Below are 25,386 nucleotides of genomic sequence, written 5' to 3' on the forward strand. Positions count from 1 at the left end.
AATCCTGGAATGTGATTGGCGTTGTAATTAAGAATTGGGGACATAGCTTGTAAGTGAATGTTAGTGGTGATTTTTCAGTTAATACATTTAGTTAAAATGTATTTCAAACGATTGCAGCCTGACATTGATGTTTGTTGCTTGAAGGGATGTACACAGTACAGTACTCGACTGTCGTTGTGGAATATCTTTACAGTGTAGCTGCTGCAGCCGTATACAGTAATTGATTATTACCTCTGCCAGCTGAGCTAAGCTAGGTGGGGGTTATGTTTTCCCCCATTCTGTTTGTTTGTATCTGTTTGTCAGTTAGCCGTATATCTCCAAAAGTTATAATTGGCAAAGGGGGTGTGGCAGTTAGTGTGGCTTCTCATGAAGGCATATAACTTCTCAGTTAGCACTATAAAGAGCAGATGTGAAAAATGCAGGTCAAAGGCCTCTAGGGAGTGTATGCATACAAAGTTATACACAGATCGGTGCAGTTATAGGTAAAAACACGAATGGGGCAGTTATAGTGCCACCATGAGGCTGATGTGAACATTTTCAAATGCCATTTCTTCCTCTGCCTAGTGGGAATGTGCATGCAACATTTACATCTCAAATTGCATTTCATGATTTGAGGCATTTTGTTCAAAACCAATGCCGTCGCTTTACTTGCAGAAGTTGCAGTATTTTAAAATTATTTGCAAACTTTAGTTACTTTGTAGATCTTGATTCTTATTACAAAACATACCACTTCGGCCATTTGAGACGATCTGCTCACAATGCGTCACATCGGCTATTTTCAAAGGATTTTTATACATTTTGAAAACATGAAATAGGACATTCTTGATAACGGGGATATACTTTCTACTTTTGTTAGGCTACTTTAAGTACATTTCGATGCCAATACTTATGTACTTTCACTCAAGTACATTTAGAATTCTGGACTTTTACTTTTAAAGAGTATTTCTACATTGCAGTATTGATACTTTTAAGTAAAACATGTGAGCACTTTTCCCACCTCTGCAAAGAAGGGTAGACTGTCGTGTCCAGACATTCTTTAAAAGTAACACAATCTGATTCCTCCCTCATTCATTGGTTTCCTTCCCGTTTCCTCTCTCTCCATCAGAGCTACTCCAGTCAGGGCAGAGGCAGCAACGGAGGCGGCGGAGCGGGCGACGAGGACTACGAGATCCCCCCCATCACACCCCCGAACCACGCGGACCCCTCTCTGCTGCACCTCATGGAGCACGAGACAGGCTACCCGTTCCACTCCCTGCCTCACAACGGTCTGCTTAACCCGTACTCCTACCCGGAGCTTCCTGCCGCCCTCATGATGTCCAACATGCTGGGACAGGACAGTCACCTGCTCGCTGGGCCCATGCACTCTGTGAGTACTCACTCTCTCCCACCTGGCACCTTTTTATTAGCGGTGCCCAGAGCCATAGAGTAAGACAGAGTTACGACAACTCCGTTCACTTCATGGGGCCAGTCTCTTCTACATAGACTTCTATTGGCGAATAGTGACAGCAGAAGTTTACGGAATGCATTGGAGTCTATGAACATGAACCACGTGACCGGTCTGTTTTCTGCCCCCCAATGTCGTAACTCTGTCTTACGTATGTATGTCCGTTTGAGTACGGACAGCTGCAATACCGCTGGGTGACCTAAAGTGGCCCTGTTGAGCATTACACTGACCACTATGACTATAACAATAGCACAATACAGTACACACACACACACACACACACACACACACAGCCTGCACCGCTCAGTTCACACAGGTGTGCTTTTCAGGTTCTTAGTGTAATATGGAACTTACCATGCAAAACAGCCATCGCTTTAACTTGCTTTACATGGCTTACGTAAATTGCCTTTTGTGTAATGGTTCTTCGTGCTGTACTGTATTTGTACGCGGTTGTTTTTGTGTGTTGAGGGTACGGTAAAGTGATTGCAACTTTGTTGTGTTTTGCTGAGAGCTATACGTTTGTGGTGCTCAGCTGCATTGCCCCTAGAAGAATGATTGGGATCTTCTCTAATCTGCATAATGTTTAATCATTTATCTCATGCTCTTATCTCTTATCAGAGTACATAGTCAAAGTCAAGCATAGTGGATAGCCACAAGTTGGCATTTGTTAAAGACCTGAAATTAGCCAGGAACGGTTGGGAAGTGTTTTTGTCTCATCCGCCTAGGGACCGGGGGGGAGGGGGGGGGGTTTGTTATTCCGACGTCCCGTTAGTCTGACATATGTGGCCGGTTAAGACTCACCCGTGGCTTCTGCGTGTGGTTATGGTTGTATATGTTATGGTTACGGTTAGGCTTATTGGGACGTCAGACTAACGCTATACGCACCCCCAGGGACTGGAGGTGCCACATTTTACCCATGCAGCCAAAACGGGAGCAGTACTGACACCTGAGGACCGGGGTTGACTGACTAAAAAACGCTTGTTTCAACCCGTCGTCGCTTACATTTTCTTGACCGCTAAAATTTAAAACAGGGGGGACTACCTTTACCTTGTGCAAAGAAAAGGCCAAATCAACACTATTGGCCACCATTCACCATTCACCGGTGCCACACTCTGCCAGAACCCTACGTGGAGGAACCTCGTCTGTTAATCACAAACACTGCGACAGGAAATAAACCATTTAGAATGTTTACGTAGTCAAGTGTGAAAAGGTCTATTAAAGAGGCCTAGTACAATGTCAATTAAGCAGCTGTTTGGAGCTGAAATCCAATTAATGTTTAAGAAATGTACTGAATGAATTGTATTCAAGTTCAAGGAAGTGTGAGAAATGTTTGCTTGAAGCCTAGATCTCTCTTAATGTTACCCATGTTCTGAAAACATCTTTGCTATCATCGTAGCCCTCTTAGCATTATTGTAATTGCTAATTTTAGCACATTTACACGGGTGTGAAGCCTCAAACAATCTGGCCTGGACAAGGCCCAAGCTATTACATTTCTACAAAGAGCTGTTGCCTGCTCAACACTGAGACCTTTGCTGCAGAGCTCCTTTAATATCTATTCAGCCGCCCTGCTCAAAGATTTCATTCCTTCAAAGTAAGCTGAGAGCCCGAGAGCAAGAAACTCTGCACTGCACATTGTCATTTGTGTGTGTGTGTGTGTGTGTGTGTGTGTGTGTGTGTGTGTGTGTGTGTGTGTGTGTGATACTTATAATTCTTATATTACTACACTTGTGAGGGTCGAATGACAAATTTGAGATGTCGCACACCGAATCACCGATCTACAAGCTTGTACTGTCGATAGGCTACCAATACACAACAAGCACACAAGTAGACCTAACTCCTAAGTAGGTATTATTGTTAGGGCCAAAAAGGGCCTACTGTATACTGCATATATGCACTGTTAAATTGTAAAATTGCTGTTCTAAAATGTAAAAGTATAGTTTTGTGTGTGTGTGTGTGTGTGTGTGTGTGTGTGTGTGTGTGTGTGTGTGTGTGTGTGTGTGTGTGTGTGTGTGTGTGTGTGTGTGTGTGTGTGTGTGTGTGTGTGTGTCGGAGGGGTGTTCTTCAAGAGAATATCTTGAAGGGGAGGGGGGAAACAGGGGATCTCTCTTGTCAGCTACTTTTTCTTTTGAAAAGGGATACAGAGGACCCCTCTCCCAACCCCTAGTAATGTGTTAAACATGCTTCAGACTGAACATGCAAACACCGCTGGCTAACATGTTCAAATGCTTTAATCATGGAATCGAACCAGCTGAATTATAGATGGCCTGTGTGGTGAATTATTCAACGTTATATACTTTCATCTGACATAAATATTACTTTTTTCCTCTCTCTCAACCCCCCCTCCCCCCACCGCCCCTCTGTCATGAATATTTATGCTTTAATGTGAGCATCCGTGGCATTTATCCTCCGTTAATCAGGTCTTATGTGATTTTCAGAATCAAACTGCATAAGTTGCAGGCATGGCTGTAGCCTATATGGGTGGCATGCTAAGGCCTCCATTAAAGCTGGTCTTCAGGATTAGGTCACCATCCAGTCTGTATTGAGCTGAATACGGTAACTAGTCGGTGCATCGGGACGATACTGTTAACTTGGAAATTAGTTGTGCATGAGCTTTGCAGAGGTTTTACAACATGTTTCCTCTTATTTCATGGCAGGCGCAGCTAACTGTTATCTCTATAATTTGAGGCGATTGTATGAGATCACTTGGTCCACTCATCTTTGCAAAGGTGTGTCTGTCTGTTTTTATCATGCGCTGGCATACACGCACACGTGTACTCCGTGCACATTTGCATAAGTGTACGTAACAAAGCATTGCTCCTTGCAGTTTCATGCTGTATCAGGCCAGTAATCTCAGAAAGGAGCCGAGAGAGAGAGAGAGAGAGAGAGAGAGAGGAACGCCTGCTTCTTAAACAGCTTTTGTTTCACCTTTGCAATTATTTATTTTCAAATAGCCCTTCAGGGTAATGTTCCATTTTCTTATTTCACACCCCCTTTTCTCATAAATGAACCGTCATCGCAATAAATCAACGCACAAACAGAGACTTGCACACACCGTGAAAGGTCCAAAGATTTATGTAACACATTCATGTTTCCCCACTTTCACATTTTAGTACTACTCTAGCTGAGCCCCAGCTAATAATAGCTGCTATTAATATTTCCTGTTGCCTAGCAACCCCTGCAAGTAATAGCTTACTCTGGAAAAATAGATGACCGATAAGAAAGAAGGAGAAGGGGGGGCTGGTGGGGGTTCAATTCATTTATTATCTCTTGGGACAAGAGGAGCTTATTTCTGAGTCTGAGGAATGGGAAAGTAGGCTGTATATTGAGAAATATTTTAAAGCAATTGAAGATTATGTTATTTTCATTTTGCCTCCATTAAGGAGGTTTCATTTGGATGTTTTCCCCCGACAAAGTCAATTAACATTAATTTCATGCGGATAAAGGTGAAATAAGGGACTGAATTTGAAGGCTGGGTGGAGAATAAGGGTGGATTGGAGATGGCAGGCCAGCATTGTGTATTGTAACCCGTGGGCCATGGCCAGGAAATGAAGACAAGCCTTCATATTTCTCATATATGCTTTTGACAAAAGGGTTGCGTGGTAAGAAGACCACAACGAGATCGGAAGAAATTGCCGAACAATCATCCAACAGTGTTCTTTCGGCATCGCAAGAGGTAGATGAAAAGTCTGCAGCAGTACCTTAAGGATACGTACCACCATACTGCGATGAAAGCTACCCTACAGTGTACACATAAACCTCCCACAAACACAAGCTCAGCTGGAGCAACTGATATGCTTCATCTCCAGGGATGATGTTGCTGGTTTTTGTACAACATTTAGCCTTGGGCTAAAGCTCTGTAAACTTCTCCCTGCTTTGGGATTCACTTTTTTTTTTCTTCTTCTTTCCAACCAAGCATCGATCGCAGAGCAAACACAGTTAAATCATTACAGCGTTGAGAGAAGTACATTGACTGTTATTATCATTCTGCATAGACACACAATACATTTGTATTAAAGCTAGCACTGCATTGCTTAAAGGTCTGATAGTTTTTTAATTAGTGTTGGCTGTTTGGAGAAACGCTTATTGTTTTTGACAGGTAAAATAGCCTTTCTGAGAGAGCACTACTTTTTGGCTGGACTGGTAGGGTCGGCTACACCCCCAAATGTATATGAGTGACTGACTGACTGACTGACTGACGGACTGACGGAATGACTGACGGACGGACGGACGGACGGACGGACGGACGGACGTTAAAGCATTGGCCATTTAGCCTAACAATGAAGAAGCCAATCACACAGCAACTCCTGCAGGCAATGGGATGTAGTCTATTCTCTGTTGGCCTAACAATGATCTAGCCAACAGCAAATCAGTCGTCCCTCCAGGCTATTGGATGTAATGCGCAAAGTACGAGACTATGGGCTCTGGCTTGTGAACGTGCAGATTGGTTGTCTGCCTAGAATACAGCTTTGTTTACATTAGTCACGGTTAGCTCTTGCTCAGTACTGATCGCAACAGAACATAGTTTTAAAAAGAAAATTCCCAGTACGTAGTTAATAACAGATAATACTAACATTGTATTTCATATTAATTTAAGTAATTGCCATTGAGCGATCATGCTATGCTTTAGCATCCAAGATGGAAGCCAAAAGCGGACGCACTTCATAGTGGAATAGCCTGAAATCACCGGCACCCAAGCGACAAAACACACTCATTGTGTTAATAGATCATATTATTGATGTAGTCCATATGAAGTGAATGAAGTTCGTCGTGTCCATGATGGAGTTGTGGTCAGAGTCCTGAAGTTCGTCATTCTGAGGACGTTAACACTAGCATGTCTGAGAGGTCATTTTGACCGTTTTATTATTATTTTGAAGTTGATTATCTTTGCCCATGAAGCTTTCAGAAGGTTCCCCTTCCATGAACATCATCATCCATCACCATTCTATCATCTCAGAAAATCTTGACATCTGAAAAAAATTCTAAATGTGAATTTAAGCACATGCAAATGTATCTGATTTTACTTCAGACCTTCTAGGTAGCGGGGCGATGTTGCACAGAGAACTGTGACCCATTAATTTGACTGCAGGATAAAAACATCGCAATTCCCATTTGACTGCCTCGTTTTTCACTGCCCTTTGAAGAACCACGACATCATCATTCTGTTTCATGAAAATCCTTTGTCGTCGTGTTGAAAAATAATCCAAACTGCCGATCAATAACAAAGAGCGTTGCACAGAGCCACCCATAGCGCGCCACATTGCCATTGCCATTGGAATGCATTGGGCCTCAATTTCCCAGAAGTCTTTGCAAGCCAGTGCGCCTGAAATCTTTCCGGTGACGTCATCCGAACGCGTCACCTATCCCACTCTGCCCCAATGGAAACCCTGTAAGTCTGTAACGGGAGGGAAGCTGTTCTACATCAATTAACTCGTTCTAAAGAGAGATCAGACGAGGTAGCGTGAGGTAGTAATGGAACATTTTACCACCCGGTTTTGGGGGGAAATGGAAGGCGAGTAAAATCTGTCCATCTGCTTGGCACTCTAGCACCTTTATTCTGAAAACTTCCCCGGCAAAAGTAGTGCTAAAGTTCAGGAATTAACTCTTAACGGGGAAGAAGTCCCAATTGAAACCTCTATTTCGCCTGAGGAGCTGCAAGAATCCATGCCCCAAGCCATTAATTTACTACACAGAGCAATACAATTAATGCTAAGTTAACATTAACATTTAAATGTTGTTATTGTTATTTTATATGTCTATGGACGTAAACATCATGGATTCCCTATAATTTCAGTGTATCAAAAAGCCATATCTGGGCCCAGGCTGCTGGCGTAGCACCGTCTGAGCAACTAGGCTCTAAAGTAGCTTGACTGGTTCGAGCCCCGTTGCCGTCTCTCTCCCTCGTTCCTGTCCATCTTCACTAGAAAATCAAGCAATATAGGAAAACTAATCTTGAAGAGATACATATCTGGGGGGTGTGATATAATGTGCATTGGTGTAATTCTGTGATTTTAGTACTGTGCACATGAGCATAATTTGACATTAATCTGGCAAACTAGCTCATATATTTAAGGTTCCTGTGTATTTTGGATTTGTAGCTGAGTTTTTCCACAGTTTTTCCAAAAAACGCGTCTAGTCTGCAAGGATCTTTACGCTAACATTTTATGGTTGTGTGTTATCGGTCCAAACACCCAGAATAAAGGTTGTGTTTCTACTAGCATGTAGTTTAACTTTTGGTCCAGCCATATACTAGATTTTGACTTAGTCTTGTTTCTTCCAAATCCAGTTGGCAACTTTTGTGACTCTACTCAGAAGGCAGAAAATCACCAGATGTGTAGTAGATGGGTGTGAAACAGGTTCATTATACTGAGACAGTTTTTGTGTGAGTAGATTTTATGTACATTTGATGTACATACAATCGCAGATCCACTGCTCTGTATGGACATTAGGAGTAATGCTCACTGTAGCAATCAATTGTTGCTCATAATAGCCCCAACCGCCAGTGTTGGGCCAATTTTCAGACCTGAAATTACTTCATTCGCAGGGTACTGAAACGAATAGCAAGATAAACAACGGCGTTGCAAAAGCCCATAGGTGTCATTCAGAGATTGCTTTTATTTGCCATCTGTACGCCGACTGACCCACTCACCCAGCTCCTTTTGAATCAAGGCAGCCAAGTCTTGGATGACTGGCTACTGTGAAATGTAACATTCTGGAGTGGGAAAGCTTGTTACTGAGGGAGAATCCCAATCTCACCAAGAGCTGTCAGCGTCACCTCCATTGCAGCTCTAGACTGTCGGCGGGGGTTTTGTGCCAGCGGCGGTATGGTGTGACGATGGGATGTTCTCATGTTCAACACCGCCCCTGGTTCTCCAGGCCAAGCTGGTACAAGGGGCGAGGGGAGATGCCAGCGAGATTTGTCTCTTTGGGAAAAGAAAGCGGAGAGAAAGACTCCAGCAGACATTAATGAGGGTCGTGGGGGTGCTTTGCGGAGCGGACCGAACACGGAGCCTTGAGGGACGCCAGCACATTTAAATATTGAAGCAGCTAGCGCCAGCCTCTGTCTAATTACCGCTGTTTAGCGCTGTAATGAGGCTCGTTTGGGGAAAAGTTCCAACCGCCAAAGAACAACAACTGGCAAGTCGCATTTGGATGGTGTGTCACACTCGGATATTGGGAATTTGTTTAGTCTAGTTAAACATGTGGTGCAACATTGCTATTTTTGGCAGGGTGTATTAATTAATGCTGTGTTGTCTGTAAATGCTGTCAGTGTCAATTAAATTATTGATTACATGGAAAGCTGTCAATTGGAAGTACTGGTTTCATCCAAAAGCAAGGTGGTTGCTGACTTGCTGTATTGTGTTGAAGATAATGCTCCCCTACTGTATTTGGAAACACAAAGAATACAATATATGATTACAAAACCTGTATTTTGATTGGACCATTGTGTGTGTGTGTGTGTGTGTGTGTGTGTGTGTGTGTGTGTGTGTGTGTGTGTGTGTGTGCGTGTGTGCGTGCGTGCGTGGCTGCGTGCGTGCGTGTGTGCGTGCGTGCGTGCGTGCGTGTGCGTGTGCGTGCGTGCGTGCGTGTAGAGGGGGGGACGGGGCCTTTTTTGTCACAGCCACTGATTGCTACAAGGTTATTTGAGCTTGACTTCATTTGACTTCATTTAATCTGCTAAAGGAAATTTATTTTGCATCACTTGGCATTTAGGACATAGACAGCGAGGGAAAAGGCCACCAGCATTTTAATACAGCAACATAGAAAGGAACTACATTGATGTGTGGATATTGACACTTCTGGAATAGGTATACAGTAGGGAGGCTGAACTCACCATTTAAAAAGGTCACAATAAGTCTATCTGCTGTGATATTGAAAGTTAAATAAGATGCAAGTACACAGTCAAATTAAATTCTTAGTGTTAATATAACTCTGAGAGTGTAAGGATTGGTCCAATTTGACTGTGTACGTGTGTGTGCTCCCATTCCTCCCATGGTAGACGCAGTGAAAGGAATGCCTTTCAATATCGTTCAGGTTCAGACTTGTGACATTGTCATTTAGAATTTAGCTGTTGACCTTTTTAACAAGTCATCTCTCCTCTCTTTATCTTTGCTGACACTCTCTACTGCACACACTCTAATAAAGCAGACATTCATAAAAGAAAGACATATACAGTAGGTAACAAAAGAGAAGAAGAAAAAAAAACTATTGTTGCTCTTGTACATTGCTGAAGTACAACTAGATTACTTGTGATTTTAAATTGATAGAACAACCCACCCCAGTGTAGGCTTTAGACATATCTCATATGACCTGCCTGCTCTGTTGCCTTTCACTGCCATATAGATATGACATCTCTGTGGTGTTTCCAGATAAATCACGTTTTAGCTACACAGAAGGATTGTTTCAGTTGCGACTTTTCCGTCTACAAAAAGACAGATGCCCTTCAGTGTCACTACGCCACAGCAGTAGCGAGGCAATGTATCATGTAAGTTGTCAAGAGAAATGACAACAAGATAATTGGTGGGGTACTCACATTTGCTTTAAGTGAAAACAAATGAATTTCCAAAGAGGATTGCGCTTTAAAAAAGTAAAGCTTTGTTTTGCAGTGGCATATTATGCATGGATGGGAGTGAAGTAATGAAGAGGAGTATTAACGGATTGAGCATTAAAAACAAATGAGCATTCATTGCAAGTCATGAATATTCATGCCGCTAATTCAAATAACCTTAGGCGACTGTTACGACTAATGAATATTAAAGCAGCATGGTCACAGAGATTTGAACATTGCATTAGAGCTGACATTCTGAGATTATGTACAAGGGTAAACAATTAGAATGGGAGGGAAAGCATATTTCAGTGGTGATCAAAAGATGATGTAGATCTACAGCTCAGTAAAAAAAAAGAAGAAAAAAAGTTATGTTGCACATTAGTTGTGGGTCACTGGTAGTAATGATGGAAGTAGTGATTTGACACATCACGCCCGACCGATGCCAGATGTTTTGATCCAATGGCAATTCTGGTTTTGGAGAGTACTAGCCCACCGATTACAGATGTTTAACCCATTTAGGCCTGACGGCGATATTTAAAAAGAATCTTCGAAATCCTCCAGTTTTATGAAATAAATATTTTCACGATTTTTGAAAACTAGCAGACCTACAAGCTCATAGCTTGTAGATCTGCTATTTTTCAATAGCTAAATTACAACATAATGTTTAAAACACCAAAAGGGGTTCCCACCCAAAATGGGTTAAAGCAATATTTTGGCAAAAAAAAAAAATGTTGACCACAAACATTTTGAGTTGGCGCAGTCAGCAATGCCCAAAGGGGAGGTAAAGGAAGGAGCTTTACTGTACTACTGTTACTGTACACGGCTTATCAGATTGGGACGCGCCCTAGAGGGACCCAAAGGGTGACTAAACATGTTTGTGTTTTCCACAATGCTTTTGAAAAAAGAACCGCGGCGGCCCTTATGGGCGACGTAATCGGGAGAATCCCCACTTAAAGAGGGCTGGGGTGGGGTGGTGGTCGGGCGGGGGGGCACGGCTGCTTCCTTTGAGGGATCAGCGTGGCGAGTCGTCCTCCTCGGTCGCTACCGCAGCGCTAATTAGGCCCACCACAAAGCCAGCCTGTGGGGATAATGTCCCATTATTAGAGTCATTTGTTTCAATTAACCGCTCTGTGATTCTACAATAGCATGGTGCAGCCCGGCGCGAGGAACCCATTACTCTCGCCCAGGGAAACCGCTGGTGGTTTGAGAGGGCGAGAGAGCGTTTTCGTGCGAAGGTTAGTGACACCTGATTTTTGCCAGCGGTCATGCTGCCAGCTCCACGTACTGTAAGTGCATAGTCACTTATTCACAGCAAGTTGATACAGCACTGTGACCAGACGGCCTTACACTATGCATTCCTCTTCTCAGGGTATGCACAAAAGACAACAATATAACATTACTTAGATTCTGTTGACTAGTTTTGTTACGTTTCCGAGACGTTGGTATTTCTCATTCCTCCGCACTTCACTGAGAATTTATTGGATGATTGTTGACTTGAGCATTGACCCCTGAACACTTTTTTTTTCACCCCTTATTCTTTTTCCCCGTGCAGAGAACATTGCGGTCGACTGAATTGCCATTCTGCTACTGTAAACGTATGCCACTCTTCTCATTTTCAGCCCTAGAATCTTTTCTCCCCCTCCCTCCCCTCAGAAAATCTAACTTCGGACTCTCTTTCACTTTGGATTCTTTGGTAACTCTCAGTGTGTCTGCTGCGCAGAATTGGATGAATTTGACTCACCTTTTGTCAGGGTCTTTCCATCAGAGTAGCACACATCTGCGGCCAAACAAAGCAGGTTGCTCTGACAACAACCCCCCCCCCCCCCCCCCCCATCTGTGTCTATACCCAGGTTGACAATTAGCATATAGTACCTATGGCAACCAGCGAGCAACCCATCATCATAGCTTTTCGAAATGTTTGTGCTATGCTGATAGTGTCTTCTCTTAGTCACAGCTGGAGGCTGAGAGAGAGAAAAGTGGTTGAAGATTGTACATCAAGTATGAGAGAGGAGATTATGTTCCTGTAATTAAGCTGCCTCGTTTCAAGTTGCTCTGTGTGTTAATGGTTCTTCAGGTGGGGTTTTTAAGCCATAAAAAGCAGGCGGAAAACAAACAGGAAGTTGGGTGATTATTTTCCGTTTAATGAATTACTTTGTGGTTATTTTCACTATTATGTTATCACATTCAGTGTAAGGTTAATTGAAAAGTTTAAAAAATTATTTGGAGTTAAAAAGACACCATGGCATTGATATTAATCGTACAGACAGCACATTACCTCAAAACACCCCAGAATACAGCATTTCAGAGTGCTTTTCTTCTCATTCAACACTAGATAATGGAAACTTCGATTGATACCAAGAGGTTGCTGGCCTGTGATGCCTCTGTTGCCAGGGTCTCTCTCATTGGCTCTCATCCCCTGCCGCGCTGATGTTTACAAAGAAACATCACCAGCTAACATTAAAGGGTCCAAGTTGTCCCCTCGGGCTGTTGCTATGGAAATAACCCTGCTATGGTCGCCCATTCATGTTTGATTAATTGTTTTTTTCTCTCTCCTCTCAGTGCAGAGTTGCCTGCACAAAAGGCCTCTTCATAGGGTCATTTCATCTAGAAAACAAACAGTAGGAATATCCAAATGCATTTTGTGTCTGGACATTCAGATGTTTTTTTCTCTTTCTGCTTCAGGGGCCTTTTTTGTAGATGCTCCGTGGTGGTAAAGCCTTGTAAATTGATAGGACTACTAGTGTTTCTTGATAAAGTTGTGTCTATGAATCTATTCAATCAAAAAGTCACACTCCAATTTTTCGGGGTGTCACAGACCTACCTGGAGTGAGAATATGAGCGTTTCTTGCCTATTTCCCTGTTAAATTGCACAGTGTAATGCGGCACTACAGCAACCCACTGGGGCCAATTAGGATGCCGGCAGAGCCAGAAAGTGCGTAACAGATGCTTTTGCCACTATTTATTAAAATCCAATCTGCGAGGCCCCTCCAACAGCTCGTTAAACTAGCGTTAATCTAATTAGCTCTCACTTGCCACTGTTTTCGCCACATTACCAAATACAAGGGCTTCAGCTTGGCAATTTAGGCTGATTAAGTAGACCCTATGCTGCAAGGCACGGCTCATACAGGGGAGCCTCTCAGAGCTGTCAATCTTTATTTTTATTTTTCGGAGTGTAATAAACCATGCAGAATATTTCAGCTCAGGTTTTTGGCTAGGGATGGATTTGGAATATCTGCTGTGGGAATATTGGCTGAAATGGAGCCCACTGTGCCAGCTCAGTAGTGCAAGTCTATGTGTCTCTGAGCCAAACACTAACAAAACATTCCACATCATAAAGACTTTGTGTATTTGCTATGGCATGGCACCAGAACTGGATGCAGATTCCATAATGGTTGCCTCCTTTCTCTCTTCTGGGTTCATAATATATACCATTCTCACTCTCATATGTGCTGTCGTGTCTTTTAGATCATGACCATGTATCCACACTTCCGGTCCATAATTGTTAGGGCCGAACTGTATTTTTATTTGATGAGTAGTGCTCTCTGGACGTGCGCCTGGTTCTACTCAGGGATTTGGGCGGTGGTTTTCTTTTGACATGCAGTTCTGTTCATTGCTTGCAGATGGACAGTATGACATGGAGTGGTAATGTCTTCCAGATGAGAGACGTATATATTTGAAGCTCTGAGCTAACGTCAGCCCACAGTGGTATAGGTGAAGTGAATTAAGACTATACTCAAAGACACCACTAACACTAGGGAGCGAGCATGATGAGAAAATTGCTACTTTTCAGGGCTAAAGGAATCAATCACTTACACGACATGGGCTATGAAGAATTTGTAGTGACTAGTGAGATATGAATCTGTATCTCCAAAAAACCCAATTCTTAAGGGATTCTTTATCTTTATCTTATGACTCATAACCAGACATTGTGACCCACTGAGTCCATACAATGTAGCATCCAATATGCAGTAGAGATTAATTCAGTTAATCACATAAGAATTATGTGATGACTGGCCTGGGCCGTGGCTCAGCGGTCCAGGCACCTTGGCCGGTAGTCCGAGTCTGGCAGTGTGCCGCGGGTTCGACGCACGATCCCGACAGCCTTTACTGCATGTCACTCCCACATCTCTCTCCCCCATTTCCTGTCAGCCTACTGTCTGTCTCTCTATAAGAAATATAAAATAAAGACGAAAGCCGCAAAAATATGAATATATATATAGATATTTCATTTTAGCTATGGTTAGGATGAAGAACTGTTAGTATGGTTAAAGACGTAGTGAAATGAAAAATACATTTTTCACACTTTTAGAGCATATCCGTGGTCATCATATGGGCATACCTAACAATAGATGCCAAAACGTTGTGTATTTTTATATCAATAGCCTGAAGGGATGCAACGCTCTGAATGGTTCAGAATCACAGAGGCTTCCATTTCAGACTGAAACGTCAAATTAAAATGACCATTGGCCAATGCAGCCCATCTTTAATGCTGTCGAGGAGCACATTCACATACATTTCCCCCGATGTGACCTCCAGGCAGGTCAGGGTACATGGCAATGCCAAAATGAGGTGCTCATAGCGGATAAAAGACATGCATGCAGATACTCTGTGTGTGCGGAGGTTGGAGGCTCTGGTGTGGTTCAGTCCGAGACACACACACACAGCTCCTGTTCCACTTGGAAATACGCCACGATACGGAAATTAAATACTCATGTCGTCTTTAAGTTTAGGTATGGGTTCGGTGTGGTTAAGATTATGGGGGAGGGCTTTCAGGAGAGGGCTTTCAGTGCAACCGGCGGGTTAATAGTGTACTGGCCTTTATAAAATGAATATGTTTTATTACACTGAACAATGGGGAGATGGAAAAGAGGGTTCACAGTGAAGTGCCACAACGTATGTGCATGCGGAGTGTCAGCGGATCTGAAAGGTGGGTGCATACAGCAGGCCAGGATCATTTTTTGGCCACTACGTTTTATTTTATTTCATTTTTAAATGTAGTTTTCAGGGAACCCATGATTCTGTTTGGTGTTGAAAATGTACTGTAGTGGTTAAATGGCAAGTATCTGTCTTAATAGAAACTAGTATTCTCTCATGTTTTCCTCATGATACTGACTGTATCTTAGGGGGAAAGCTTTACATGTTGACATAACGTAATCTGATGTAAATGTAAGGTTCTATGAAGTAATTTGGATAAAGTTTTTTTTTACAGGGGTGACGTGAGACAAAAACATTTGAGAATCACTGTATTAGATCATTCGTTCTCAAAGTGGGGCCCTGGGATCTCCAGGGGCCCTTCCCAGGGGCCCTTCCCAGGGGTCCCCAGCAAAAGCATTTTATATAGAGCACCGAAGTCCTGACGTCACTGTCAGTAGAGGGTGTCAGTCCACAGGTTTGTGTACTTTTTATTTGCATTGAAATCGCCATAGGGGGATTTTAGATCTCTTCATATAAGAACGGTGTTTGAAAAATAAACCGATCATCCCGGCCTTTTCACTCATAATGAAGCATCGACTGAAGGTGGAAATGTACAAATAACCCAAAGAGTAACACAATAAGCGTTAGAAATGAGTCAAACAACCCAGGCCAGAGACTACATTTCCGGGTAGGCGGTGGTTGCAGCTGCCCGCACAACAGAAACTGACATGTTAATTAAGTTTTTTTTTTTAAATTTGTATTGATATTTTATGTTTCGTGGTTAGTACGAGTCGAGTCACCACCAGCTAAGCTTACGTCAACGAGGAATCTCAGGAACGCAATGTGTTGACAGCTGGACGTGACGTATATTAGCAGTGACATTGCTTTCATATGTAGTTTCAAGGCTTTTGCGGCCAAAGTAATACCATTTTCTCCAGAAACTGGTTGTATCAAATATGAATGGACATCATTAACGACGCACAGCCACCCCCCTGACAGAAAGGCCGGGATGATCGGTTTAAAACACAGTTCTTATATGGTGATTTCAATGCAAATAAAAAAATCACACCCGTGTGAACTGAGTGGTGCAACTCCCCTCTCCCCCCCCTCCTCTCTCTCTCTCTCTCTCTCTCTCTCTCGCTCTCATTAGCAGGCAACAGTGCAGCACTATCTCTCTCTCTGTTTCTGTCACAACAGCGCCCCTACTGGTACTAATAGTCATACTGGTGCTCATAGTCACAGCACGGACACGGACATTGCTGTTCCTTGGAGTGGTTGCACCACTCAAAAATACATGAACCTGTGTACTGGTGCCCTCTACTGAAAGCGACGTCAGACTTCGGTACTCTATAGCATCACAATCATTTCAACCACTTTATCCATTTACAGATATAGATGAATCCACAGAGGTGTGCCCTGGGCGCAGACATCACTGAGGTGTCGCATTAAGCACAGCTTGACACCTCATCATTGATTGCCTACAGGGCACTACTCCACGGAGTAGTCTATATGTTGGATATTCAAAAATAGCAGCAGGGAAAAAATAAATCAAACTAATCTTCTCTTCTGGGTTCCCTGGCACAAACCCCCTCAGATGGGGGCCCGCGGCCAAAGACATTTTAGGGATCCTTGACATGAACAAGTTTGAGAAGCATTGATCTACTATGGCATTATTCTCACTATTGTGCATCCATGCCTGTATATCTTATTTAACAGCTTGGAGTCAGCAGCAGCTGCATAAAGTTGTCCTTTTCTCTTGTGTTGAGTGGACCAGGCTTGTGTGCCAGTTTGGTAATTGATAAAGGTAAGATGAAGAATTAACTAAACCAGAGAGGGAAGTTAATGACACTTCTCAACTGGTCTGTGAAGTCAATAACTTCTGGGTCCCAACCCAGCTGGTTTAGAAACATTGGTCTTTAATAAAGTCTTAATTTCTCCCCTCATGGGGGCAAAACTGTCAGATGTGACAAAAAACCCCACTGTGGCTTAGATCTTGGTTCATTAAGTTATCCAAAGATGGGGTGACAATTGTAATTTTCACCCCTAATGTGTGTGTTATAAGCTTTCTTCACGCCTCAAAGGATGCCTCAAAAAGTTCTTGTTGTTGCTTGGATTCCCTCCAGACAACGTTCAGGGCTACTTTGGGAAGGAAAAGCTGTGCATGTCTCATGTTAGCTCATCTTAGAAAAACCATCCAACTTGGGTTTATATTTTCATGGTTAAATCTGGCCCAGCACTTATTTTTTTCTCTTCTTTTTTATTTTCTCATTTTCTTTCCCCCGGTCGGCCTCTGCCTGAAGATTATTCCACTACCAATCTTTGATTGATGTTCTTGTACTTCTTATTTGAAAGAGTTTTCCTCTGTAGTGAGATGAGCCTCACAGTATTGCTTGTACCTCAGACTAGCTGGCTTGACTTTAAAGCTCTTAAGGCCACTGCGCATTCAGCCTTTCTTTTCTTTCTTTCTTTTTTTTTCCACGGCAGAAATATGGTGAAGAAAGTGAATAAATAATGATTATCATGTGTTCTCATTCTGCAGTAACAAGGTGAGGCTCTCTGAAAGTCTAAACTATGATTTAACTCGTATTTCTTACTTGGGGTTTTCCACCCCCTAGTATGAAGTAAGAGCAAAATGAGCGCCATTTGATTATGATAAATTGCTTTTTTTTTTGTGAACATTCACATAAGAATTGCTTTACAACATTCTATATGTGAGCAATATAACATATCTCTAAAGAAATGGATGGCTGGATCTTAGCATGACCTCTGTGAGATCTCATTTGTTTTGGGGACTTGGGGTCTCATTTTAACATCTGATTTATACTGTGTCAAAGATGTGTCACATTGTGTGCTTATTATAGATCTGCAATTTTGGGTGGAGCTTAAATTAGATATAAGACTATAACTGTGCTGCTACGCTCGTCCATCTCTTCCTAACCACCCATCCATCCTCTCTCCTCCCTGCATCACTCTGTTTCCTTTATCTGTTCTCCCTGCATCAACTCAAGCTCTATCCCTTCCTCTCTCACTCTTTCTGTGGCTCTTTCTCTCTCCAGCTACACTTACCCCCCCCCCTCTCTCTCTCTCTCTGCTGTTTTGATAGTGACGCAGTTATCAGGCTGTCAATTCTAATCTTGTCTTGCCAGTGCAGTGCTGTCCATTCAGAATTACAGCTACCCCCCCCCTACCCCCAATGCCTTTATCCCTATCATTCTCTCTCTCTCTCTCTCCTTCCCTCCCCCCTTTTCTCTCTGCGCTGATGGGATGAGCTCTGGCTGACACTGTGGTTCAATGTTTTGCTGGCGCACTGGAAAGCTGTGTACCTATACTGTATATATAGACTGTTTTGGTATTTTTCTGTAGACAGATGAGTGTCTTGCTGCATTGTATGCTGGATAGTGTTTTTGGGTTGAGAGCAGAATGTTGTTCTGTGTAGGCCCTATACAGGTGTTCATTGATACTACTGCTGGCTGTGGCAATTATGAGTTCAGCGCATCGCCAGGGCAGGTTTATATTGCCGAAGCTCGTATAGGCTGACGTCCACCTATTCCTCCTCTCGTTTCTTTTCAGTGTCAAGTTTCAGTTGAATCGATATTCTGTCCTCTGCTATCAATACTCTCGCTGCTCCAGCCACGCACGCACGCACGCACGCACGCACGCACGCACGCGAATATGGTCAGCAGCACTGTATTGTATTTTTTTTGTTCCTGGTTGGTTGTCATTTTGCTTCATGTCACCATGCCTACCAGTTTGTAAATAATTATGTGTGACATTTCCTGGAGATTATTTAGCTTTTTTTTCTCCCTTTTTTCCCTTTTCATTCCATTAGCGCTCTCTTCAATTTATTCTACTCTCACTTCAAAGGCAGGGTGGAACAGATGTCATTTCAAACGCCTGTCTTTTGCCTCATTGCATAAAAGTGAGGGATGATTATTTTTTAATGAAACTGCATGTGCTCACACACACAATTGTTTATTATTATTATTATTATTATTATTAAATAATAATAATAATAATAGCAGACAACACATAGTAGACAACACATAGTTTAATTTCATTCAGAAATGGAATGTCCATTCATTTCATTTTCTCTTAAGCTGCCGAACGTGAGCCGAGACCTCGAATTCTGATTAGTTAATTTCATGCCGTGTGGAATATCTTCGAGACTTTTATTTCTTCCTGAAACGATGCCATTTTCAAAAGCAATCATTTCCTGTTACCAGTCAAACAAAGGCAAACAAAGGCAAATATACGATGTCTTCTAATCCCAACATAAGTATGCATTAGAGAGATGGACACGAGTCCCTTTAAATGTTCTCGTGTTGCAATTTGATACTCTTTCTTTGCACAGCAATGGTTCCTTGTTCACATATGGCTTGTATTCCCCCCTGCTGTGTTAACACCAAAGTACCAGGAGGATCTGAAAAGGAGCATTCAAATCTTAAATAAATCACATGGAAAAAGGACATTTTTGGTAAACGCAACAAAAAAACCATTTTGTTTCTATGTGGCTACATCACCAGCATATCTCTTTGTGCAGTCTCACGCAGTAACATTTGGTTACATTACCAGCATATCTCTTTATTCAGACTCTTTGTCACTCTCGTGCAGTAACGTTTGAGTGACTCTGGGGAGCCCTCAGCCATAAATTGCGTGCATACACATCCTTCTATTCGACACAATATACCTCAGTATATCGTTATATTATATTCAGTGTGTCATTATATCTTTTATCATTACAGTCTTCTTACAAATGGAAATTGGATTGTTGTTTTTCTCTCTCCTTTATGGGAGCCAAGAAATCAGGTTAACTGATGTTCCATTGATGCTAATGGCAACATCAAGCTAGGGCCCCTCCCCCTTGCCATCCTCCATTAGATACACCTCTTCTCTCTTCCATCTCTCTCTCTCTCTCTCTCTCTCTCTCTCTCTCTCTCTCTCTCTCTCTCTCTCTCTCTCTCTCTCCCTCTACCCCTCCCTTGCCCCCCCCCTCTCTCTGATGGCTGATGTTCTCTTCTCAGCAAGGAAAGCAATTTCCATATAGAATCACAGGCACGATCAGGTGACCTGGATTTGACTCCCCGTCAAAGCCTCACGTGGAAAATGGAAACCTATTCATGTGTATTGGATCCAGTACATCACGTAGTTGTCACTAGGGTTTCTCCCCTTGAAAATGCAGCAAGATTGCAACGTGTTTTTTGTGGACTAACCAATTCAGCTAGTCCTTCAGAATACAGTACAGAGAAGGAAATACTTCCTTGGCCTGCGACGTTACTAAAATGAAGTAAAAAAAGAAAAAGCTCTCTGTGAGCAAACTTACTTACAGTAGAGTTAAGACACAAAAAAAAGATGTAATGTTGCGGTAAAAAGAGCAAATAGACCCAGAGAGTGTAGCAATGTAAAAACAATATCGCAGTACCACTGTGAAACCACCTGAAATCTATGAGGTACTAATTAGGACAGGTCTCTCTCCCCATCCCACCTCTGACTAGCCTGCCCCCCCCCCCCCCATACCCTCCCCCCCCCTTCCCCAGAGGCCAACCTAGCTGACTGACATCCTGTTAGTCTTCGTTCACCCATGTCCGCAAATTGATCTGTTTTCTCTTCTCAGAACAAGATTCAGCTGCCTCTTCTGAGAACACTGAGAACTCCTCTCTGCTCTGCTCTCTCTGTCCGTCCGTCTCTCTGTTTCTCCTCTCCTCTCTTTCAAGTCGTTTTATCTTAACTGTATGGATGGACCATTATGCCCAACGTCATCTATAACATCCAAACGTATTGGACGTAACCTAACACATGGCGGACGCCTGAGTCTTTCTGCATTAGTAATGTGTCAGTGCGTGGCCGCCCTCTCCCTGTATACAATCTTTAGCTATCGATAGTTTGCGTGCGTGCGTGCGTGCGTGCGTGTGTGCTTGCGTGCGTGCTTGCGTGCGTGCGTGCGTGCTTGCGTGTGCGCAGTTTGTGATTGAACACTTGATCAGTGGCAAAGCAGGACAAAAATCTGAATGGCATTTTTCCCACATTGGCACATTGGCTACTTGTGGGCATTTCAACAAGTGACTACAGACTACAGTAGCCTATATGTCTTTTTTAGCCAAATTGAATTTGACTTAATTTACTTCACCTGAATGTGAATTATGTTGGTAAGAGATGCACTGACTTTTCTTTTTCTATAGGCCTACTGTATATGCATACATTATCAGTCAGATAATAATGTGCATAATAATGATGGTCCTATTTTGTGACGTTATGTACATACTAATGTTTGCTGCTATGATTGCTCTACTTTTGAGGGGACAGACATCCACACTGTATCTGTGCACATCAGTGGTTCCCAAAAGAGAGATTATAGACATTTGCCTGGGACCCAAACTAGTAAAAATAGCAGATGTACAAGCGCACAACATGTCGCTTTGCACCGCAGTGCGAGCTTGTAGATCGGCAAATTTCACTACTTATTTATGGAATTTCTATCTATGTTTGTTTGATTTAACATAATAATTATTTTGTTTGTTTTATGTAAGAAAAATATATACATATGAAATGGGATTTTTTTTAATGTTTTTTTGTGGCTTTCGCCTTTATTTTATATATTTTGTATGGGGGAACAGACAGTAGACTGACAGGAAATGTGGAGAGATGGGGGTGTGACATGCAGTAAAGGCCGACGGGGCACACTGTCAGACTGGATTACCAGCCAGGGTGAAATGAGCCCATTTCATGGCCTGGGCCGTGGCTCAGCGGTCCAGGCTGGGCCGTGGCCCACTGTTTGGGAAACAGTGGTGTACATAATGTACTTCCCACTGTCTGTCGTGGCCTTCGGTCCTGCCTTGAAAAACATGAGTCATTTGCATCGCTTAGTTAGCTCCTTACTAACTAATTTGTTTTTCTCTACTCTGCTCTCTCTCTCTCTTGCTGTCCCTCTCTGTCGCTCCAGATGAGTGGTGAGAAGCGGCCCTCGTCAGAGATGATGAAGCCCAAGCCCAAGCCGCAGAAGAAGAAGAAGAAGAAGGACCCCAACGAGCCTCAGAAGCCCGTGTCGGCCTACGCGCTGTTCTTTAGAGACACGCAGGCGGCCATCAAGGGCTCCAACCCCAACGCCACCTTCGGAGACGTCTCCAAGATCGTGGCCTCCATGTGGGACAGCCTCGGGGAGGAACAGAAGCAGGTATATAGACACATTATACATTTTAGCCTGGCCCAGCCAGTGTGCTTTCTGGTATAGAGGGGCGGGTAGCACATGGACAATGCACTGGATAATATTTGTTTAATAGTTCTACCTCCCTGATAGAAAACAGCGTCACTATATTGAGAGGGACGCCCCTCTCTGCACTGTAGTTCACTCCCACTCCTCTAGCCCCGCCCCCTCTGCACTGTAGTTCACTCCCACTCCTCTAGCCCCGCCCCCTCTGCACTGTAGTTCACTCCCACTCCTCTAGCCCCGCCCCCTCTGCACTGTAGTTCACTCCCACTCCTCTAGCCCCGCCCCCTCTGCACTGTAGTTCACTCCCACTCCTCTAGCCCCGCCCCCTCTGCACTGTAGTTCACTCCCACTCCTCTAGCCCTGCCCCCTCTGCACTGTAGTTCACTCCCACTCCTCTAGCCCCGCCCCCTCTGCACTGTAGTTCACTCCCACTACTCTAGCCCCGCCCCCTCTGCACTGTAGTTCACTCCCACTACTCTAGCCCCGCCCCCTCTGCACTGTAGTTCACTCCCACTCCTCTAGCCCCGCCCCCTCTGCACTGTAGTTCACTCCCACTACTCTAGCCCCGCCCCCTCTGCACTGTAGTTCACTCCCATTCCTACACCAGGAAATATGTCTCGTTCCCCCAGGCTTTCATTTTTGAGCTGAAAGCGAAGGAAAATAAAAGCCTGGGTACCGAAGCTATACAGTGGTGCGAAAAGTAAACATACTCATAATGCAGAAAGTCCCGTTTTCAAATATATAATAATCTTTTGAAAATAGCCGATCTCACAATGTGTCGCATCGCGACGCACTGTGAGCTTGTAGATCAGATATTTTCAAATGGCCCAAAATGTGTATAGGGCTGAAGTTGTTAATGTGTGTTTTGTAATAATAATCAAAATCTACAAAGTAACTAGTAACTACATTTTTCGAGTAGAAGTAAAAGTATTGGAAATTGGATTTACTCAAGTAAGGTACAAATTACTGAAAATTATACTTAAGTAAATGTACTTAGTTACTTTCCTTATCATTAGTTATTATATACAGTACAGGAAAGTATATGCTGCCATGCATTGACCATATTCACACGGTGGCCATTTTGCTCTTCTATGTTCTCCACGGGGGTTGGGATTCCCATTTGTTGGAGCCATGTGTGTCGAAGGAGGGGCGGAGCAATTTACACTGGGGGCGGAAGTGCGCCGGAAGTGTGGAAGGCACAGTATGTCACTCAAGTGACTACTGGCCAATCACAGCGCATCTTTTCCGGGACTTATCAGACCCGAACATGCGCTCTGTGACGCATGCTCATGCTTCGCAAGGAATCTCAGGAAATGTTTGCCCCATCTCGAGAACATACGCCCCAGAGGCGGAAGAGGCCTTCAGTGATGTAAATAGGTTTTCAATGTAATGAGTCCCGGGATGCATGGATGGTCTTTTAGATGAGTCCCAGGGACATTTCCCACTTCAATGACGTTAGGAGTCATATTTTGCCATTTTTACAAATTGCAGCATTTAACTCCCATTTCATTTTATATGGTTATAATGTGGTTAAATTCATGTACGAAATAGAAGAAATTATTATTATAACTAAAGCTAGCAAAATAAACTAGACAAAAAAACAGTACAGTAGTGCGTGGATGCAGAGGCCGTTGTTTTTTTGCGTCCCTTAACTTTAAACTGTGTTTTGGGAAGCAAAATGCACCCAATTTTAATCTCTGGGCCTTTATATGTCTATGGGGATTCCTGTTCCCGATTAGGATGTATGAGAAAAAATTGCCACTGGCTGAATGTGGTCAATGCAAGCCTGATAACTAAGTGTACCCCTCACTCTTGATCCATGCTATTTTATTTGTCTATAAGTCGCTCTGGCGTCTGAAAATAGCAGAATTACAAATTGCATCGTGACACATTGTGAGCTTTGTAGATCGGCCAGCACCTGTGTGACACGCTTGTACAATGCTTGTAGTTGGGCTTTCTTTGATTTTATTCAAAACTAAGAAAACATTAAAAGTTGGAAAATGTACTGTAGATTATGCCAACGTTTTGCTAACACACTGGAGTTCATATGGCCATAGTACTGTACATACTGTATGCCAAACACATATAGGAGCTGTCAAGCAGCAGAATCTACAAATCTAGTCAGGCAGTGAACAGAACACCAGCAATTTTCAAATGTGGGAACACTAATACAATAGACACAGCATCTATACTGTAGGTCAAGAGTTCGCTTTACTACATCTATTGCATTACGGCTACTCAGGGTCTTATAGAGAGAGAGACACAGAGAGAGAGAGAGAGAGACACTCACTAAACACACGCACACAGACATGCATAGATGGAGACAGTGTGAAAAGTACACAGACCTACACACAGTACATTCATTTCTCCATACTAGCACATAGGTGCATATTCCCAGAACATGTTGAGAATAACTCCATAGCAGGATTGATACAAAAAATCAAGTGCACCATACAAACACGCACGCAGACACGCGCACGCTGCCACACGCACGCATGCACACTCGCTCACGCACACACACCTTCTCGTCCTGTTACACCAGTAGATGGAGCATGTGCTCCACCAGCGAGGGAGCGCGGCAGCGTTCCTGTGCTTTACGTGGTGTGTAATTACCAGAACATTGCTATGAGATAGAGCTCACCTTAATGAGCTAGTTCTTCTCTTTCTAAAGATAATCCATCCGTTTATCCTCACTCCCCTGGCTCTCATTAAAATGATTTTCTTTCTAAATTTAATTCATGCCACGGAGAGGGATGGCGAGAGTGAGGGGGGAAGAGAGAGAGAGAGGGAGAGAGAGAGAGAGAGAGAGAGAGAGAGAGAGAGAGAGAGAGAGAGAGAGAGAGAGAGAGAGAGAGAGAGAGAGAGAGAGAGAGAGAGAGAGAGAGAGAGAGAGAGAGAGAGAGAGAGAGAGAGAGAGAGAGAGAGAGAGAGAGAGAGAGAGAGAGAGAGAGAGAGAGAGAGTGTGTGTGTGTGTGTGTGTGTGTGTGTGTGTGTGTGTGTGTGTGTGTGTGTGTGTGTGTGTGTGTGTGTGTGTGTGTGTGTGTGTGTGTGTGTGTGTAGGGGGTAGGGCGGTCCTGTGCAACAGCAGCCATAAAACTGTCTGAATCTAATGAGGTTGGACATTTTACAGGCAATGTCTGGCCAATGTGGGAACAATACACATACACATGAGGACATGTAGGTAGTCAGATGCAGATGCTACACGGTGTGTACGCACGCACGCACACACACACACACACACACACACACACACGCTCGCATGCGCGCACACACAAACAC

At 43.4% G+C, this 25,386-nt stretch overlaps 1 protein-coding gene across 3 annotated transcripts in view; it reads left to right on the forward strand.

Annotated features, from left to right (window-relative positions):
* The window catches only part of LOC310861320 (TOX high mobility group box family member 2-like), a 104,171-nt gene that overhangs the window by 69,194 nt on the left and 9,591 nt on the right, over positions 1-25,386 (forward strand). For all 3 annotated transcript variants that reach the window (XM_083768733.1, XM_083768734.1, XM_083768735.1), the window contains 2 exons: positions 1,106-1,366; positions 21,841-22,071. In XM_083768733.1, coding sequence (XP_083624859.1) covers positions 1,106-1,366; positions 21,841-22,071 — 492 coding nt within the window. The remainder of the gene's footprint in view (positions 1-1,105; positions 1,367-21,840; positions 22,072-25,386) is intronic.

Source organism: Protomyctophum parallelum, assembly GCF_964188405.1.
Source record: "Protomyctophum parallelum genome assembly, chromosome: 7".
Classification (NCBI taxonomy): domain Eukaryota; kingdom Metazoa; phylum Chordata; class Actinopteri; order Myctophiformes; family Myctophidae; genus Protomyctophum; species Protomyctophum parallelum.